The following is a 20572-nucleotide window of genomic DNA, read 5'->3' as shown; positions in this document are numbered from 1 at the left end:
GCTTCAGTTCTGCCCTCTCACATGTGCTTCTGACAGGAAGAACCAAAACTGTATTTGGGATCCTAGCTGAAAAGGAGCCTGGGGAAGGTCACTGTTAGCTCTCCAGCCTCTTGGTACAGCAGGGCATCCAGAGGAGGCTGGTTCTCCAGATAACAGTGTGTGGTGAAAGTAGGTAACCAGGAGCAGCTGAGCACCACGGGGTTGGGGAAGTCGATACTACAGAAGTGGTGGTTGTTGTTGTTAGGTGCCGTCAAGTTGGTTCCGACTCATAGCGACCCCATGCACAACAGAACGAAACACTGCCCGGTCCTGCGCCATCCTCACAATCATTATGCTTGAGCCCATCGTTGCAGCCACTGTGTCAATCCACCTCGTTGAGGGTCTTCCTCTTTTCTGCTGACCCTGTACTCTGCCAAGCATGATGTGCTTCTCCAGGGACTGGTCCCTCCTGACAACATGTCCAAAGTATGTAAGACGCAGTCTCGCCATCCTTGCCTCTAAGGAGCATTCTGGCCACACTTCTTCCAAGACAGATTTGTTTGTTCTTTTGGTATATTCAATATTCTTCGCCAGCACCACAGTTCAAAGGCGTCAACTCTTCTCCGGCCTTCCTTATTCATTGTCCAGCTTTCACATGCATATGATGCGATTGAAAATACCATGGCTTGGGTCAAGCGCACCTTAGTCTTCAGGGTGACATCTTTGCTCTTCAACACTTTGAAGAGGTCCTTTGCAGCAGATTTGCCCAATGCAATGTGTCTTTTGATATCTTGACTGCTGCTTCCATGGCTGTTGATTGTGGATCCAAGTAAAATGAAATCCTTGACAACTTAAGCCTTTTCTCCGTTTATCATGATGTTGCTCATTGGTCCAGTTGTGAGGATTTTTGTTCTCTTTATGTTGGGTGTAATCCATACTGAAGGCTGTGGTCTTTGATCTTCATTAGTAAGCGCTTCAAGTCCTCTTACTTCTAGCAAGCAAGGTTGTGTCATCTGCATAACGCAGGTTGTTAATGAGTCTTCCTCCAATCCTGATGCCCCGTTCTTCTTCATATAATCCAGCTTCTCGTATTATTTGTTCAGCATACAGATTAAATAGGTATGGTGAAAGAATACAACCCTGACGCACACCTTTCCTGACTTTAAACCAATCAGTATCCCCTTGTTCTGTCCGAACAACTGCCTCTTGATCTATGTAAAGGTTCCTCATGAGCACAATTAAGTGTTCTGACTGATGATGTTGAGCTTTTCCATCGTCTCTTTCCACAGATGTAGTCAGTTTGATTTCTGTGTGTTCCATCTGGCGAGGTCCATTTATGTTGGTGAAAGAAGGTATTTGCAATGAAGAAGTCGTTGGTCTTGCAAAATTCTATCATTTGATCTCTGGCATTGTTTCTGTCACCAAGGCCATGTTTTCCAACTACTGATCCTTCTTTGTTTCCAACTTTCACATTCCAATCACCAGTAATTATCAATGCATCTTGATTGCATGTTCGATCAATTTCAGACTGCAGTAGCTGATAAAAATCTATTTCTTCATCTTTGGCCCTAGTGGTTGGTGCATAAATTCGAATAATAGTCATATTAACTGGTCTTCCTTGTAGGCGTATGGATATTATCCTATCACTAACAGCATTGTACTTCAGGATAGATCTTGAAACGTTCTTTTTGATGATGAATACAACACCATTCCTCTTCGAGTTGTCATTCCCAGCATAGTAGACTATATGATTGTCTGATTCAAAATGGCCAATACCAGTTCATTTCAGCTCACTAATGCCTAGGATATCGATGTTTATGCGTTCCATTTCATTCTTGACGATTTCCAATTTTCCTAGATTCATACTTCGTACATTCCGGGTTCTGGTTATTAATGGATGTTTGCAGCTGTTTCTTCTCATTTTGAATTGTGCCACATCAGCAGATGAAGGTCCCAAAAGCTTTACTCCATCCATGTCATTAAGGCTGACTCTACTTTGAGGAGGCAGCTCTTCCCACCACCTGAGCCCTAGGCCCTGCCCACCACCTAAACCCCAGGCCTGTTCCAGGGCGCATGCATGCGTGCTGCGTGCCCTCCGTCCAGGATCCGTTTGATGCCCCTGAGTAGAGTGCTACAGCCCACTGCTCTTCTAGGTCAGGGGACGGGAAGAAAAGCACAAGGGGAGTGTGTGGATGACCTGGAAGCAGCCAGGGCTGCCACTTTACCTCTCTGAGCCTGTTTCCATCTCTGTGAAGCGAGGGGTGGGACCTGGTTTACAAACCTCAACTGTGGCAGAGAAGCCTTCTTTCCAGAGCAGTGTTATGCAGGACTGTGGATCACCAGATCAAAGCAGGGCTGCTGTGGTTGCCTCAGCGGAGGGACCCAGGAGCCTCTCTGCCCTCTCCATGCCCTCAGGCACTTTGACAGAACCCAGTTTGAAAACCCGAAAGATTGCTAAACCCTTGCTAAGGAGTCTATTCTGACTCACAGTGACCCTATAGAACAGACTAGAACTGCCCCATAGGGTTTCCAAGGAGTGGCTGGTGGATTCAAACTGCCAACCTTTTAGTTAGCAGCCGAGCTCGTAACCATTGCGCCACCAGGGCTCCTAATGATTGCTAAGTAGCAGAATATTCCTTGTTTGAGGCTCACAGGGCTTCTACCCCCAGCAGGCAGGTGGCATTTTGCTTGAGCCAGCTCACATCACCGTAAGCGGTGGTTTTTGTCTGGAGAGGGAGAGTGGGAGGCGCTGTCTCTGGGAGTTCAGGGTGCCTGAGGGTGGGAGGGTGAAAGAAAGAGGGGAGGGCAGTGCTGGGCATTTAGGAAATAAAAGAATTGGCTGCCAGCCCTAGCTTGAAGTAAGCATATTCAATGTGAATCCCATTCTACTGCCTGTTTCCTACATGAAAAATCTTACATCCTGTTCAGCCCAGAGGAGACATTTGTTTGAGATGAACTAGAGCCATTCTTAAAAGTAGAAAGGGAAACAAAGCACCCCGGGAGGGCTGCCTGCCCCAGGGAGGGTGCACTCTGCTGGGCCTCCGAGTATCAAGAGTGGCTTCCATAAAAATCCCACGCACACACACCCCGAGCCCCAGTAGAGCAGCACTGCACACGCGTGTGTACACATGTGCAAACGCTCGTGTTCACACACTGGTGCCTCATGCCTGGGTGGCCACTGGTACGTCGCTGACAGATACCAGAATGGGCACATCGTTGATCAGCTTGGAGGAAACCTGTCTTGGCTGGGCCCAGAAGGAGACGTGGCATTACATCCACTGAGGCCTCTTCCACCCAGAATTCTAGAAAACACTGAGTGGCTTAGGTGGAATGGTTTGCGTTGATTCTGCTGCGCTTTGCTTTTGTTCACCAGAGAGCGAAGACGGTACCGTTAAGATCCATTTGAATTGGGTGTGCCACCTGTTACCTCCTCTTGGTTGTTAACAGCCAAAGGTGCCTGCTCTACAGTCACCTCAAACCAAGTGTCTTATCAACAGAGGTGAACAGGAAAAGCTACCAACTGTTCAGAGCAGGAAGGAAACCTTGGATGCGCCTTGTCCAAGCAGAGGTTTGCAGTGGCCAGTTCGTGTGAATGGGCCCACCTGTCAGAATCAGGAGTTTCTTTTTCTCTGGCTTTGCCCGATTAAGGTCATTGCCTGTAGCTAGCGAGAAGCATCACACTTTGTCCCAGCCCTTTGGAAGGCGTTCTCTGGAGGGGGAGGGATGAGACCAGCCCAGGTGAAACCCAGCAAAAGCCTGTGTGTGATTCAGAGGTTGGCAACTCAGGACGAAGAGGAGCAGCGAAGACCAAAGGTTCAGACAGGGCTTCTGGAAGGAGCCAGTCTGTTGAGATTGATAGAAATGAGCAAGGAGGCAGAACTCAAAATTCAAGGGTCTGTTAGTAATAAAAAATGCTAATGTTTATTGAGCATTTGCTGTATGCCAGGTACTGTACAGAGCATGTTATTTGTCATATGCTTCTCAAAATAGCCATAGCAGGTAGGTGCTGTTGTTTTTACTCTACAAATGTGGAATCTGAGGCTTGGGGTCATAAGTCTCCCAAAGCCACACAGTTTGTAAATGATACAGTGTGGTTGAAGCCAGATCTGTCTGAGGCCAAATCCCTTGAACACCACACTGTGGAGCAATGGGCTGAAATACATAAACTCAAAGAGTGACCCCCTCCCCATTGTGGAATGGCTGCTGACGGTCTAAAAACCAACCAGTTGCTATTAAGTTGACTCCAACTCTTGGCAACCCATGTGTGTCCGAGTAGAACTGTGCTCCCTAGAGTTTTTAGTGGCTAATTTTTTAATTTTTCAGAAGTAGATCACCAGGCCTTTCTTCTGAGGCATCTCTGGCTGGACTCAAACCTCCAACCTCTCGATTAGCAGCTGAGCGTGTTACCCATTTAGACTACCCATTGGAAACACTGGTGGCATAGTGGCTAAGTGCTCTGGGTGCTAACCAAAGGGTCCCACCCAGACCCAGTGCCCTCGAGTCGATTCCAACTCATAGTGTCCCTATAGGACAGAGTAGAACTGCTCCATAGAGTTTCCAAGGAGCGCCTGGTGGATTCAAACTGCTGACCCTTTGGTTAGTAGCCGTAGCACTTAACCACTTCGCCACCAGGGTTTCCAAAAGTTAGGCAGTTCAAATCCACCAGGTACCTCTTGGAAACTATTGGGTGGGCAGTTCTACTGTGTCCCACAGGGTCGTTATGAGTTAGAATCAACTCGACAGCAGTGGGTTGGGTTTTTTCTGGGATGGACTCCACTGATGGTCTAGGAGCCAGTTTTTCTAAATGTTGCTGTATGTTCATCACTGCAATTCATTTTCCATCTGCCCTCGTCAAATGCCAGTGCCACTTCAGGCTCCTGGAGTCAGTAGAGCCCTTGCTGTGGCTGTAATCTGAGTTTTTCCTTGGCATAATGGTTTGGGGAGTTGTCAGCTGGTCATAATTCACATGTGATTCTTACATAAAGATACTTATTTTAAGGAGTGACCTGTGTTAACCCATCTGTTACAGACCACAGTCATTGACTATGTGAAGCCCTCAGATCTCAAGAAGGACATGAACGAGACCTTCAAGGAGAAGTTTCCGCACATTAAGTTAACACTCAGCAAAATAAGGAGGTACGAGAGGATTGGCCTCCACTTGAACTCTCCCTTCAGACCCCTCCCCAGCATGCATTCAAAGCTCATGCTGTGTATGATGGTTCTTCCTTTTGTTCCGGGGACATGAAACCTGGTCCTGTGTGATAAAAAGAGGCTGCTCCGATGCTGGCTGACCTGTGTCTGGGTGTGGCAGGAGAGCCAAGGGAAGTAGACAGGAGGTCAAGCTCTCGACATGGACTTGGCCTGGATTTGGGGGGGATGTTCCTTTGGTGAAAGACTCATTTCATTCTATTGCTGACTCACCAGTTCATTGAGATTTATGTTGTTGAAAACTCAGAATAGGAGAAGCCATAAGGTCACTGCTCTCTCAAATGTAGACAAAGCAAAAGAGAAAAGAGTTGGTGTAGCAGGTTTTGAAATAACCCTTCACCCTCAATAGTCTGTCCAGAGATGACAGTCAAGCCGCATCTTTATGCAGTCACCGATACAGCCCAAAGTCAGGCCCATACTTCCCTTACAACTGATCGGGTCAGTAGTCAGACTGAGGGGCAGAGAGGACCTGATTTGTGTCTGTGTGCCACAACAGCACAATTTATATCTCTGTGTGTGTGTGTGGGTAGTAATGGAAGCTAAACTGTACACCAACATGATGCCGAAATATGTGCCAGAGTTTATGCAAGTGTGTGTCCTGCTTCTGATTTGGTTTTGGTATATCCCAAGCCATAGAGGTGAGAAAAATAAGGTCTTCACACTTGGTTCATTGCTAGGTAGCTGTCATTAAGTACACTAGGTGTTACACTCTTAGCCCTTTTGGCCCTAGTTAATGAACACAACCAATATTTGGCAGAGCTTATGCCAAGTACCTAATTTATTTCTGTAATTTTTTTTTCCTGGAATGATTGAAATCCCCCAAATGGTTTCCCTCCTAACTTTGGAAGCTCTACTCTAGTTCCCGGTCACTCTTGGGCACTCACTTGTGTTGTTATATTCCTTAGGGCCCTGACTGGTCCGAATCCCTACGTTGTCTGCTGTTTCTTCCGGCACCACTTCTGGTGGTAGAGATGGCAGCAGCACTGGGCTGCTAGCACTAGGGCAAGAAGAAGAGTAAATGTGGTTCATATAACTTGGATGACAGAGAAGAGTCAAAAGCCCCAGCCCATAATGCAACTTTGACACTCATTCCACCTCACCCTTCTGGGAATGGAAAAGAGAAAGTGCTTTCCAGCTTGGACAGTCTGTTTCTCGTGTGTCCCCTGAAATTCCAAGCTCTAACAAGATTTATTTCCCCTCCCTATCTTTCTCTAGTCTGAAGCGAGAGATGCGGAAGCTGGCTCAGGAGGACTGCGGCTTTGAGGAGCCCACTGTGGCCATGGCCTTTGTCTACTTTGAGAAGCTGGCCCTCAAGGGAAAGCTAAACAAACAGAACCGGAAGCTTTGTGCTGGAGCATGTGTGCTGTTAGCAGCCAAAATTGGAAGTGACCTCAAAAAGCATGAGGTCAAGCATCTAATTGATGTAAGTGGCCCTATGTGCTAACGGCTGGGCGAGCACACGTTACAACCTAGGTTGTCTCTCAGTGCAGCATGGCCTTGTGACCCTGCTGCAAGGGGCGCTGAGACTTAGCGGGTGATAGGGGTGAGGGCTGTGAAGTCATTCTTTTATGGTAGATCCAGATGCCATGTCTCGGGTTGTCTTAGAATGGAGAGACAAGACTGAAGATCTCCAGCATAGAATCTGGCCTTAAAACTCCATTTTCAGAAGCCATGAGGGGTGAATTAGCTCCCTCACAGCTGCAGACATCACTGTAATTCCCAGGGAGCTGTGGGCAGTGCAGCCCATAGAACGTCTGTTGGACACACTGGCTTAGCAGACCTTGATGTCCCTGCTGCCCTGGCTGCCACCTCCTTGGGGAAGGGTGTGGGTTTGGCTTGTGGTCGTCCTTTGAAAGGAGAGCCCCCATCAAAGCAAGGAAACACTGATCTCCTTGGACTGATACATGGAAGCCTCTGCATCCATGTGTCTACCGGTCTTCATTGGCAAAAGAGAAGAGGCAGAAAGGGAGCTAATGCCAGTGCTACATACACACACAGACCACACACATCACAAACACACCACACACACACACACAACCCACAGACACACACAGAGTGTGCTGTAAGTCAGTGCTTTCCTGATTTTAAGCAGAAATGATACAATATCTAGCTTATACAATAGTTTCAGGAACATGGAGGTGATCACTGAACACCTATCTGTTGAGACTCTATAGGCATTTGTGGAGAGTTGCTGAACTAGAGGATCTTTAGCAACACCAAATAGTAATACAAATTATAACTGGTATCATGCACATTTAATCATATTTGAGTACCATACCCCACAGCAAATAATCGTATTGACCAAGAATATAATGGTGATCGTTGACAAGCTCTTTGCAGTAGCAGTTAACCTAGTGCGAGAGCCGAGTTAAAGTCTGAATGTAGTCACCAGTTATTCAGTTGGCTAGATTTTTTTTTTATTATTCCTAAGCTAAAAGCTGAGTTGAAGCGAAAGCGGAATGTACCCTAGCAAAAACTAGGCCTTCCCTCCGCATGCCTGGCCTGTTAGCTGTCCATTTCTGACTCCAGCAGCCCCTGCACTGAGGTAGACTGAAGAGGCAGCCGGGTGGTGGGGCCGCACACCTGGGCTTTCAGCCCCGCTTAGATGCCCAGTTGCCCTGTGCCACCCTGAAATGAGGACTTGAGTCCCTGCCTGTAAAATGAGAAGATTGAACAGTGCAGTCAGTTCACCCAGTTCTGAACTTAACGTGTGGCTATCTGTAGATCATTTGCGATGTTAACAGTAAACGTGAAGAGCGTCATTGTAACACGGTACAGCTTTGAATCCAATTAGATTTGAATCTCAGCTTTGCAACTTTTCCTGTCCACATGACCTTGGGCAAGTTGGCGAACCTCTTGGAACCTCTTTTCTTATCTGTAAAATGGAGATAAATCTAACATTAGCCTTGTAACGTTAACTGAGTGAGACTTAAATGGCATCATGTGATATACGCGATGTTACCGCCGACCGTGGGCTCTGGGGAAGGTTCTGTCTCTTCATCTGCAGGACTGAGGGCAGGGAGCACACCTGGTATCACCCTTTCTTCCTCTATAAGGTCTTGCCCGTAGTGGGTTTCTCTGTAAACACTCACTGGCTGATGGATAGAATGTTAAACCAAAGCCAGACCCACAGCCATTGAATCGATTCCAACTCATAGCAACCCTGTAGGACAGAGTAGAACTGCCCTGTAGGGTTTCAAAGGCTGTAATCTTTATGGAAGCTGACTGCCCCATCTTTCTTCCTCGGAGCAGCCGGTGGGTTCAGATAGCCAACCTTTGGTTGGCAGCCAAGAGCTTTAACCTCTGTGCCACCAGCGCTCCTTGATAAAACTGTTACACACTGAGAAAGCCTAGAGTTTTCATTTCAAAGCTAAAATGCTTTTGGTTTTCTATAACTTTTGTTACAGAAACTGGAAGAGAAGTTCCGGCTGAACAGACGAGAGCTGATTGCCTTTGAATTCCCAGTGTTAGTGGCCTTAGAGTTCGCGCTTCATCTGCCAGAGCACGAAGTCATGCCCCACTACAGACGCCTGGTCCAGAGCTCCTAGCACAGGCCCCATGGGGGGGCGCCTGCCCGGGAGGCGAGGGCCGCTTCCTCCAAGCCTGTGGAGCTGCACTCACTACTGGAAATGCAAAAACAGAACTTAGAACGCCACACTTTGTTTGTCTTCTCAACGTGTTTTTGTGGAAACAGCACCAGAAGCTTTTCAGGGAGCCTTCAGTCTGGCTAGCTGAGAGGACTGTAAGCTGTTTACCGCTCAGAGCGAGGGAAGGAGGAAACCATGCTGAAGACAGCAGGCCAGTGCTGAAGCTGGGGCGGCCCAAGACCCAGCGCAAACCCTCCGTGAGCAAGAATTCTTAGTTGTCCCATCCCAGTTCTCCTTCCAGGCACACACACACCTCACAAGTATGGTCCAGGGCCTTCTCTCCAGACCTGTTCCAACTCCAAGTGTGTGGCATTAAAGAGCATAGGGGAAGAGAATTTGCAGAAGTTGGGGGAAAGCTTTGAAATATCCCCTCACTGTGTCAAAAGAGGAAGCCTTGGTGGTGTAGTGGTTAAGTGCTACGGCTGCTAACCAAAGGGTTAGCAGTTCGAATCCGCCAGGCGCTCCTTGGAAACTCTATGGGGCAGTTCTACTCTGTCCTATAGGGTCAGTATGAGTCGGAATTGACTCACCGGCACTGGGTTTGGTTTGGGGTTTTGGTGCCAAAAGAGCGTGACAACCTATTTTTGTATCTGCTATTGGAAGTGCACTTTCCCCCGGGGTGTGGGAATGAGTGAGTGTGTGTGCACACGTGTGTTTGTGTGTGTGAGTGATTGAGGGTACTGCATCAGCCCTAGTCCCCCAAAGGCAGGCCCCCTGTTCATAGTGCAGACCTCAGCCTGCAGTTGGGAACCAGGCTGACCTTCAGCAATTACTTCTTGACTATTTCTGGTTAGGGATCACTCTGTCAATTCCAGACTGCTTGACACCCTCAGCCGCTTACAAAATGACACTATTTCTGTTACTGCTACTACAACCCACAGGACAGAGAAAATAAGTTTTCATATCGGACCCAGCTGTATGGAACAGGTGTTGCATTTGGGTATGGGTAACATTTCTGTTGTCTGGCCGTCGTGACACCATGGGCAAGTCTTCAGCCATCGCACTTTGCCACTGTGGGGGCAGCGGGAGTGGCACCCCACGGGGTTCCTGTGCTCTATGTTAGAGCGCTTAATGAGCACATTGACTGTGCTATATGTAAAAAAAAAAGAAGTGTTTTATAAAAATCCAGAGTAGGGGCAAGACCATGACTGGTGATTTGATACTTTTGACAGCTGAGAGAAACTGCGTTTTGAGCTGAAGCTGAGTCAAGGAGGCAGTGGCTCGTAACAGGACCACCATGTTCCCAGAGCTCAGCACAGCATTTCAGTCAGCTGGTTCCAGCAGTAATGGTGACTCGCGCCGACTCGCTAAGAGAACCTGTACCTGAAACAGGTCACCACGCGGTCACCTCCCAGCATGAGAGAGGTGCCAGCCAGGGATTTATCTGACTGAAGAAAGCCTTCTGTGGCCATGTAAAAAGAGAATTAAAATATTTTCTTGTTTTATATCTACATGTATGTGTATACACATGTATCCTACCAGCATCCCTTTGCCCTGCGGTGCTCATACTTCTGCCACCGCTGGCAACTCTGACTTGTCACAGAACCAGAGTTTTTCACATCACCCCAGAGAAAGGGAAATGGGGGAACAAGTGTAGTTAGCAGAACTTGAAAGAACCAGATTGTCACATAAAACAACAAAAAACAAACCCATTGCTGTCCAGTCGATGCCAACTCATAGTGACCCTATACTACAGCGTAGAAGTGCCCCGTGGGGCTTCAAGGGGCACATGGTGGATTCGAACTGCTGACCTTTTGGTTAGCAGCCAAGCTCTTAACCACTGCGCCACCAGGGCTTCGATCATCGTATGGAAAAATTCAAGCAGCAGCTGTTGAAAGAGAAAACAATACTTGGCTTCTTGGAGTCTTAGATTTAACCGAGGATAGTCCTCAATATCTTGCTAATAAATTCTCTTGTCGGAATCAATTGTGAGACAGCAGTTTGGGTTGAAAGGATATATGATCTCTCTGGCTGACCTAAAGCTAACCAGTTGTTAAGTCAACCCTGAATGTGGCGACCCCATGCGTGTCAGAGTAGAACTGTGCTCCTGAGGATTTTCAGTGTCTGATTTTTCGGAAGTAGATTACCAGGCCTTTCTTTCAAGGTGCCTCTGGGTGGATTTAAACCTCCAGCTTTTAGGTTAGCAGCCAAGCACCTAACCACTTGCACCACCCAGTGACTCCAAGGTAGGCTAACTAGTGTTTAAGGGGAACCTACTGTTGGAGCCCTGGTGGGACAGTGGTTAAGAGCTTGGCTGCTAACCAAAAAGGTTGGCAGTTCAAATCCACCAGCCATTCCTTGGAAACCCTGTGCTATAGGGTTGCTATAAGTCGGAATCAGCTCGAAGGCAACAGGTTAACAGGTAACAGGTAAGGCAGACTGGGAAGCACAGAGTGTTCAAAGCATCCCCGTCACCCATGCTCTCGGGCTCAGGTAGAGTGGGTGGTGTCTGTCACCTGCATCCTCTGATGAACCACCCTGGCTGAGCAGCCCCTTGGCGCCCTCATGAGTGCCCAGCAGGAGCCTTTCCAAGAAGCAGGGCTGCTGGCATCTGGAAGCTTCCTGCAGAGCTCTCCACCGTCCATTCGCCTGAGTCTCCTGCCAAGAACAGGGGGCACCAGTCCAGGACACAGGCCACCAGCCCAGATGTGGGGAATGAAGCCTGCACCCTTCCTGTGTCTTCAAACCAGCCTAATATCCTTGGGTTTGGGGGGATTTTTTGTTTCATTTTTAAGAAGCCCTGGTGGTGCAGTGCTTAAAGTGCTTGCCTGCTAACTGAAAGGTGAGCTGTTCAAACCCACCAGGTGCTCCATGGGAAAAAGAAGGGGAAGTCTGCTTCCATAAAGATTACAGCCTTGGAAACTCTGTGGGACAGTTCTGCTCTGTCCTGTAGGATTGCTAAGAGTTGGAATAGACTCTGTAGCAGTGAGTTTTTGGTTTTTTTTATTTGTTTGTTTTTTGGCATTTATGAGATGGACTCAAGAGTAACTGGTTATATTTGTTATCTAGTGCTGCCATAACAGAAATACCACAAGTGGATGGCTTTAACAAAGAGAAATTTATCGTCTCACAGTCTGGTAGGTTACAAGTCCAAATTCAGGGGAAGGCTTTCTCTCTCTGTCAGCTCTGGAGGAAGCTCTTTGTCCTCAATCTTCCTCTGGTCAAGGAGCTTCTCAGGCAGGCGCAGGGACTCCGTGTTCAAAGGACGCGCTCTGCTCCTGGTGCTGCTTTCTTGGTGGTATGAGGTCTCCAACTCTCTGCTTGCTTCCCTTTCCTTTTATTTCTTGAGAGAGAAAAGGTGGTGCGGGCCACACCCCAGGGAAACTCCTGTTACCTTGGATCAGGGTGGTGTTAGAATCCCAACCTAATCCTCAACATAAAATTACAATCACAAAATGGAGGACCACCACACATGCCCTAACCAAGTTGGTACATTTTTGGGGGGACATAATCCATGACACCGGTCCCTTTTTTTTTTTTTTTAAGACTCAATTTTAAACTATTTTGGCATGTGAGTTTCACTGGTTTCAATTTAGTTGCAGGGGTGCTGGGAATGAAGATGTTCTGCTAAGAGATCTTTTGTCCATAACACGAGCTCTCTAGTAGCAGAAGAGAATGTGAAGGAGGATGGTGAGGGACACAGGTTGCTACCAGAGCTGCCTCTGTGATGTGCATTCTAGAAAATTCCCCCAGCCTTGGGCTTCTGGGAGCCTGGTGGTGAGGACTCAAGGAGGCAGCCTGAGGCACTCAGCAGGCTGATTCAAGAAGACTGTGAGGCCAGGCCCTTGCACTCTCCACTAGAGGGCAGTTCCAGCCCCCTGCCAAGCCCCACTCCCACCCTGGCTGCCCTGAAGCCTACCAGTTCTCTCCTAGCACAGGGAAGAAGCTCTGCCATATGCTCCTAGCGACAGCACGGCTTGTTCTGCCTGAAATAGTTTCTCCAGAGCTGGCCTGGGAGGGCAGGGGACAGGGGCAGGTCGCCAATCCTCGGAGCAACCCTGACTGTTGTCAATAACAGCTGGGAACCAGCCTATAGAAAGGCTGGGGGTGCTGCCCTTGGAAGGAAGCGGGACAGCAGCAAGGGACGCCATTCAGCAGGGGTGGGCCCATCGTGTGCCCCTGCCTGTGCTGGGCTCTGGCCCCCTCCTCTCTTCCTGCAGGCCTGCTGGGTGCTTCAGCACCCATGGACTGCAGACAGCTCCAGTGTCCCTGCCCTTGTGGACTGAGCCGTAGCCAGCCTGGAGACACTTGGGTTGAAGTCATTACTTTTCCTTCTTTTTCCACCCTAATAAATCCTATATTGAAATGGGAAGTCTACACACGGCTCAGCTTGGGTCGGTCACTTACTCGGCATAGATCACTGGAATACATGCCCTGCCTTGCTGATCTAGGAGCAGGGAGGTTTGAAGTTGCATCCACTCCTCCTCCTTCCTGTCCCCTCCATCCCCCAACAGCAAATAAAACCATTCAGTGCACTTGCTGCCACATTCTTTCTCCAGGCGCCTCTGGTTCTGTGCTAACGAGCCCCTTTGCTGGCCCTGGCCACCTCAGATAACTCGTTACATATACCCCGCAATTTGTAAACGAGGCAAGGGGAGGCTGGAGAACAAAAGGAACTTGAGCTGGGTAATTTTGTTACCTGTAATTATGTAATCTGCCGGCCAATGAAAGCGTTCTCCAAAGGAAGAGGGTCATAGGGGAGCCTCCCAGGGGCAGGCTGAGCTCACCACCCTTGGGCTGTCTTGGGAGTTTGGTTAAGGAAGGTGCTGGCCAGGTCACAGTGGGGTCAGGGTGGCGCAGGGAGAGTGCTGAGGGCCAGAGAAGGAGCAAACACCAAGAGTCTAAATCTGGAGACGTCATTAACACCAAAGTAAGTAAAAGGTGGCATCCGGCAGTGCAATTGCACAGCAGAGCTGAAGTGAAAAGATCAAAGGCCTGCTCCAAGTTCTGCACATACACACACACCAAGCCAAGGGACCCAATCCAGAATGAGAGGATACCACCTCAAAGAGCCCCCATCCACAGAAAGGACCAACCCAACTTCTAAAGGCTTCTAATTGACACCCCAGAAAGTCTAAAAATGTAGGGCTGGTTAAAACTTAGATGCCCCTGGCCAGTACTGTGCTTTCATATATAGGATCTCAAATCTTGAGCTACCATCTTGTCACTCAGCAGCATCAGCACCACCCAGGGACTTGTAGGAAACACAGAATCTGCACCTTAACAAGATGCCCTAGTGATGTGTATGCATGTGAGAGTCTGAGAGGCACTGTTCCTCCGTATAAGCGTTGTTGCTGTCAGGTGCCGTGGACTTGATTCCAACTTAATGACCCCGTGGAACAGAGTAGAACTGCCTCATAGGATTTTCATGGGTGTAATCTTTATGGAAGTAGATCATCAGGTCTTTGTCCCGTGGAGCCACTGGGTGAGTTTGAACTGCTAACTTTTCAGTTAGCAGCTGAGAGCTTTGTCGTTTTCTCCACTAGGGCTTCTTCCATATAAGCATAGGAAATAAAATTTTTGTTTTAAAAGAAAAAAAAGGTACCACTCAGCGTGTCTTACCACGGCACCTGGACTGGATTGGTGAGAAACCAGAGACAGGAACTTCGATAGGCAGATAAATCCTTGAATACAATGTTTGACAAGGGGGAGGATGCTCTACAGGCCAGCCCTGTGCTGGGCACTTCAAACGCATTTTCTTATTTAACTCTTAAACTCTAAAATTAGGTATCAGGATCCTGTTTCATAGCTGAGGAAACTGAGGCTCCAAGAGATTACTTGCTCAAAGTCACACAGCTAGGAAGTGACAGAGTCAGGATTCAAACCCAGGTCAGTCTGATTCGAAAGCCCAGCCAGTTGGCCTGCCTCAGAGAAATTACGAAGGTGGAGGCCAGAGCCAGGCTGAAGTCCAATGTGCCCCGGGATCTGCTGCATTGCTCACATCGTCAGGTTAGATGGAGTCTTCTCCCCGCCCTGCTCAGCAGCTGCCGGCCCTTTCCCATGCAGAGAGGAGAGGGATCTGGGTCCACTGAGTCCCTAACAGCATTCTCTTGGTTGTGCGCAGCGTTCGCATATCTGATTGGGACACGCTTCTGTGCCTCCTGGCAGAATGTGGGCTTTCTGGAAAACTTGCTTCCATAACAGGGGAGTTACGGAGCTCCTGAAGGCAAGTGGAAGATCACAGTGACGTGGATTACAGCCAGTGTTCGTGGCAGACCAGAATCGAGAGGCAGTTTCTCATTTGCATGTGTGGGCTTTCTACTCTGCATGTTATAATGGACACACGCGCTGCCCTACTTACTGCCCTGCGCATTCCTTGCCTACTGGCCTCCCATCAGCATGTGGCTGGGAAATGCAGATTGTTGGCTCCCAGCCAGGTATGTGTGGGCAGTGGGACAGCCAGAGAGAAGGCCACATCACAGGTGAAGTCCAACCCCCAAAGAATGGCTTAGGGGTTACGAGCACATAACACAGCTCAGCTTGGGTCGGTCACTTACTCGGCACAGATCACTGGAATACATGCCCTGTCTTGCTGATAGCCATGTATGCCAGTTAGGGCACTGGGGCGGCTGGATGGCCATGTTCTGCCAGAGCCGCTCACTATGAATTTTTTTTTTTTTTTAAACCCTGGCTTCAAGAAAAAGGAGGCTGATCCCCTTTGAGGCATCTCTCGAAGTCCCTGGTGAAACCTACATGCTATTCTATGAGATACTAAGCCAGATATAATTTTTCCCTAAGGCAGCTGCCTTCTCCCATGAAACAAGTTCTCATTTGCAAAACAAAAAACAAGACACAGATAGATTACTTTCCTCTCTCCTCTCTTGTACATATTGGAGAAAGTGGCAGAGACCATTTTCAAGGGAAGCCTGGAGGCAAGACATTTTCCTGGGATAAGCACGCAGCCAGAAGCAGGAGGTCCAGGACAGAGGGACAGTTTTCCAAGGCTGCCAACCCTGGGAGAGGCAGGCAAAAAGGGAAGGAAAACACTTCAGGGCCACCAGACAGGGTGACCTCCAGCTGGGACAGTCAGCACCTATAAGGGGGACATAACACCTCTTGTCAGAGGGAGCCTGGGAGGACTGAATAAGATAGTACAGTAAACATCCAGCCCAGGGCCAAACACACAGTAGATGCTCAATAAATGGAAACAATTATTATCACCTCCCTCTGAACTCAATTGAGTTAGCAAAAAAAAAAAAAAAAATCCTGCTGTGTAGAGAAAGAGTTTGTAGCACAGATACGTCACCTAGAACCAGATGGGGAAGATAAAGGGCCTTGTTTGGGTTCACAGACCTGGGTTCTCAAGGTACAGGGCACAGCCGAGAGGTGCTGGGAGGGGCCAGAAATTCAGCCCAGTTTCAGGATCTAAGCTGTGCCTTGGGTGAGCCCAGAGGAAGGGGTGCCTTTCTGATTGTTCTGGCCAGAATGGACAGCCTCTGTCATGCAGCCGAAGAGAGGAACGCCTTTTTCTGACCCTTCAGAGGTCTGGACCACCACTCATCTGTCAGATTGTCATACTGTGGTGGCTTTCACATTGCTATGATACTGGAAGCTATGCCACCGGTATTTCAAATATCAGCAGGGTCACCCATGGTGGACAAATTTCAGCAGAACTTCCAGACTAAGACAAACTAGGAAGAAAACCCTATGGATCACAACAGAACAGTGTCTAATGTAGTGCTGGGAGATGAGCCCCTAGGTCGGGGGGAAACCTGTTGCTGTTAAGGACACAGTAGAACTGCCCCACAGGGTTTCCAAGGAGAGCCTGGTGGAGTCATACTGCTGACTTTTGGTTAGCAACCATAACTCTTAACCACTACACCACCAGTTGGAAGGCACTCAAAATGACACCATGGATGTAGCAATGCACTCAGACATACCAAAGATCATGAAGATGGTGCAAACCAGGCAACGTTTTGTTGTATACATAAGGACGCCATGAGTTGGAGCTGACTTGGTAGCCTGGATGGTGGGAGGGTGGGTGGGACAGAGCAGAGGGCAGAGGTAGAGGGAAGACCCGGGTCCTTGCAAGCCCCATGGGATGAGCCAGCCTCAGAGGGGCTCACTCATTTCCTATCCCCCTCTGGGTGGGCAGTGCAGTGGAGCATTGTCTGTATCCTCCTGGAAAGCACTCCCTCCCCAACTACTGGTGGCAAAGTAGGTGCCGCTCAGGGCACCATAGTTTCCAGCACAGACAGGAAGTCCACAGTCTTCAGAATAAGTCTGTAGGAGACCAAGGGGACAGGCAGGCACATAAACAGAACAGCAGGGTTGTTAGTGAAGAGGAATTAGACTCAGAGCCATGGCCCCTGCAGCCCAGAAGAATGGGTATGCTGAGTGCTAGAAGTATCTGAGTGATGGTGAACACAGCACCCGGAATCTCATGGCAGCGAGGGACCTGGACCATCACTACTCACTTTGGAGACAGAGAAACAAGATGGTCCTGTTGGGGGGGTGGGGGCGAGGCTGACTTGCAGGGCTCTACCAGGGGCCACCCGCCCTCCCACCTGAGTCTGGACCTGAGCCCAGACGTCTAGTTAGCCAGGTCCAACAGGGTCAGAGGCTGTTCCTCCTACACATAGATACTCACACACACACAGATACACACAGACACACTCACAGATACAGACACACACAGGTACACACAGTCACAGACACAGATAGACACACAGGTACACATAGTCACAGATATACACAGACACATATACACACAAATATACACAAACACACATAAGTACCACACATACACACAGATACACACAGACACCCTCGGGTATGCACACACACATAGATACACACACACAGACATGCCCAGAACCACATTCACAGATACACAGACATACACACAAATTCAGATACACACATACAGATACATACACAGACACACACACACACACAGATACACACAGACACAGTGATACATACACAGAAACACACAGAGATACACACTCACACACACACATACGCTCTGCATTTGAAGCCATTTCTCAGGACCCAGGAACCATCCACTACACAATCACAAAGGCTGGTGCCAGCAGCAGGCAAGATCATCAAGGTACCTGGATGGGGTCTCTAACACAAAAAGGCATGACCAGAGGCCAGGGAGGATAGTGGGGGTGGCAGGCATTGAGTCTTAGATAATGACATCCAGCCCCCAGCTCACAGGGACAGCTACACTAGTGGCAGCCAGTGCCAGCTCTGAGGACTCTGATGTCCCTGTTTCACTTTTCCAATCTGAGGGGTTATAGCCACATGGCAGTGCACAGTGCCCTCAAATCCCTGGTGGGGGGCCCAACTGGCCCTGGGCTGTCCCCTCCCCCTCCTACTCCCAGGCAGGCTTTGGGCTGCAGAGGGACTGGGGGCAGGCTGGATAGGGCAGAGACCACCTCGTCCTTGCCCCGCAGCGATGGAGCAATAACTCAGGGTGTGGAGGAGGTCTGTGGTATCTGCATACAGGAAACAGACAGCAAAGGACTCCATGTGACACAGGTTCCATAGCGCACCCCAGGCACCCTGGCTCCATTCTGACTCCCAGCTGGGAAGTGGGGAGTCTCCTGATTCACCTTGTATTTTACTCATTACTTACACTCCACTGAGTGACAGAGGGGTTGCTGCGGTTTCCTGGAGGCATTGTTCGTTCGTTTCCTGTCCCCACTGATTGGTCAGACGCAGGAGTTGGCTGCAGCCCCGGGGACCCAGGACCTGAGACAGTTGATGTCCCTGAAGAGGCTCAATAATCTCTTCAACCAAAAGGTGGCTTCACACTTTCTGCCAGCAAACAGACTTTGGAGGCCTTGCTGCTGCCTTGATCCCAAATTACCCCCAGGTGATTATTTGAGGGACACTGTGGGATGAACATAAGGTCCCGGTGAGTCAAGGCTCCCACCTAGGCGATGTGAGTTCAGTTACCACCACAAAATGGTGTTTGTCCCAGCACCCCTCAGTAAAATATCTACATCAGGCCAGGCTGAAAAAGCTGCTGATGAGTCTGGAGCCAAAACAAACAAACAAACAAAAAACCCACTGCCATTCAGTCAATTCCAGCTCATAGCAACCCTATAGCACAGAGTAGAACTGCCCCATAGGGTTTCCAAGGAGAGGACGGTAGATTCAAACTGTCAATTTTTGGTTAGCAGCCAAATGCTTAACCGCTGCAGCACCAGGCCTCCAAGTCTGGAGCAGTTTTGTGAAAAGAGATGTGGCCCCTCCCCCCACCCTTGTTAACTGGTACAACTCTACCACACTATTGATTGCCACTTCCCACAGATGGGAAAACATCATAAAGTCCTTCTCCAGGGACTGGTCCCTCCTGATGACATATCCAAAGTGATTGAGTCAAAGCCTCAGACAATACTCTGTGATCCACAGGGTCATATCATAATGTTTGGCAAAGTGGAGGACCAGTGAAGGTGAGGGAGACTCTCAAAGAGATGAACTTGTCACAATGGCTGAAACAAGGGACTCCAACAAACCAACAATCGTGAAGATGACACAGGACCGGGCAACATTTTATTCTGTTATACATAGGGTCACCATGAGTTGGAGTCAACTAGATAGCAACTAACAACAGGTGAAAGGAGAAGGCTGTTCCTCATCTTTGTCCTGCCTTCCCACACTGTCCCCTCTGCTGTCCAGCATGCAGCCTCAGGACCAAACCAAACACTGTGGTGTGGGTGGGTCTCAGAGCGAATTTCATATGCTGCCAAGTCAAGACCCTCCACAAGTTCAGTTCAAGTAACACAGACATGTCAGATCAAATTCAAAACAAGCTCTTCTGGATGCTTCCTGTTTCTTCTACTTGGCCTTGCGCCAGCCCCTTGGTGGGTGTTTCTAGGTCTGAGGTAGTTCTAGTTCCCTCACCTCAGCCTACCTCCAACCCCCAATGTTCTGCTGTCAGAAGCGGGTTGCATTCCCCTCCCCTCCCGGGACACTCATGTGTCTCCTGGTCTGTGCAAGGTGGTGCCTGTTCCCACTAGCTTGTCTCTTAGCTGCCTTTGTCACTGCTCTCCCTCCACTACTGTTTTAGTCATCTAGTGATGTTGTAACAGAAATACCACAGGTGGATGGCTTTAACAAAGAGAAATTTATTTTCTCACAGTCTAGTAGGCTAGAAGTCCAATTTCAGGGCGTCAGCTCCAGGGGAAGTCTTTCTCTGTCACCTCTGGAGGAAGGTCCTTGTCATCAATCTTCCCCTGGACTAGGAGCTCCTCCGCACAGGAACCCTGGGTCCAAAGGATGCGCTCTGCTCCCGGCACTGCTTTCTTGGTGGTATGAGTTCCCCCCTCTCTGCTTGTTTCCCTTTTCTTTTACCTCTTGTAATATAAAAGGTCATGCAGGCCACACCCCAGGGAAGCTCCCTTTACATTGGCTCAGGGATGTGACTTTAGTAAGAGTGTTAAAATCCCACCCTAATCCTCTTTAACATAGAATTACAATCACAAAATGGAGGACAGCCACAGAATACTGGGAATCATGGCCTAACTAAGTTGACACATATTTTGGGGGAACACAATCCAACCCATGACAACTACCAACCACCAGCCTGGCTCCTCCCCTGAGTTTCCTTCTTCCTGACCTTCCAACTCCACCCTCTCCCTCTGCTTCATATCTGGGATCGCCTACCCCATCCCCCTTTCCCTCTGCAAAACTCCCTTGGGTCCTTCCCAACTCCACCCTTGCCACCCACCTGTCCTGCTGACCCCACTAAGGGTGTTCTGCTACCTCACATGTCACACAGC

At 49.0% G+C, this 20572-nt stretch overlaps 1 protein-coding gene across 1 annotated transcript in view; it reads left to right on the top strand.

Annotated features, from left to right (window-relative positions):
• CABLES1 (Cdk5 and Abl enzyme substrate 1) overlaps nucleotides 1-12287 on the top strand; it is a 145128-nt gene extending 132841 nt beyond the window's left edge. The window contains exons 8-10 of the mRNA XM_064293222.1: nucleotides 5009-5115; nucleotides 6403-6610; nucleotides 8595-12287. Of these exons, the coding sequence (XP_064149292.1) occupies nucleotides 5009-5115; nucleotides 6403-6610; nucleotides 8595-8735 (456 nt within the window). The 3' untranslated portion in view covers nucleotides 8736-12287. The remainder of the gene's footprint in view (nucleotides 1-5008; nucleotides 5116-6402; nucleotides 6611-8594) is intronic.
• Nucleotides 12288-20572: the final 8285 nt, after the last annotated feature.

Source organism: Loxodonta africana, chromosome 11 (assembly GCF_030014295.1).
Source record: "Loxodonta africana isolate mLoxAfr1 chromosome 11, mLoxAfr1.hap2, whole genome shotgun sequence".
In the NCBI taxonomy this organism is placed as follows: Eukaryota; Metazoa; Chordata; class Mammalia; order Proboscidea; family Elephantidae; genus Loxodonta; species Loxodonta africana.
Note: the sequence above shows the minus strand (reverse complement) of the source record. Positions and strands in the feature narration are given on the sequence as shown.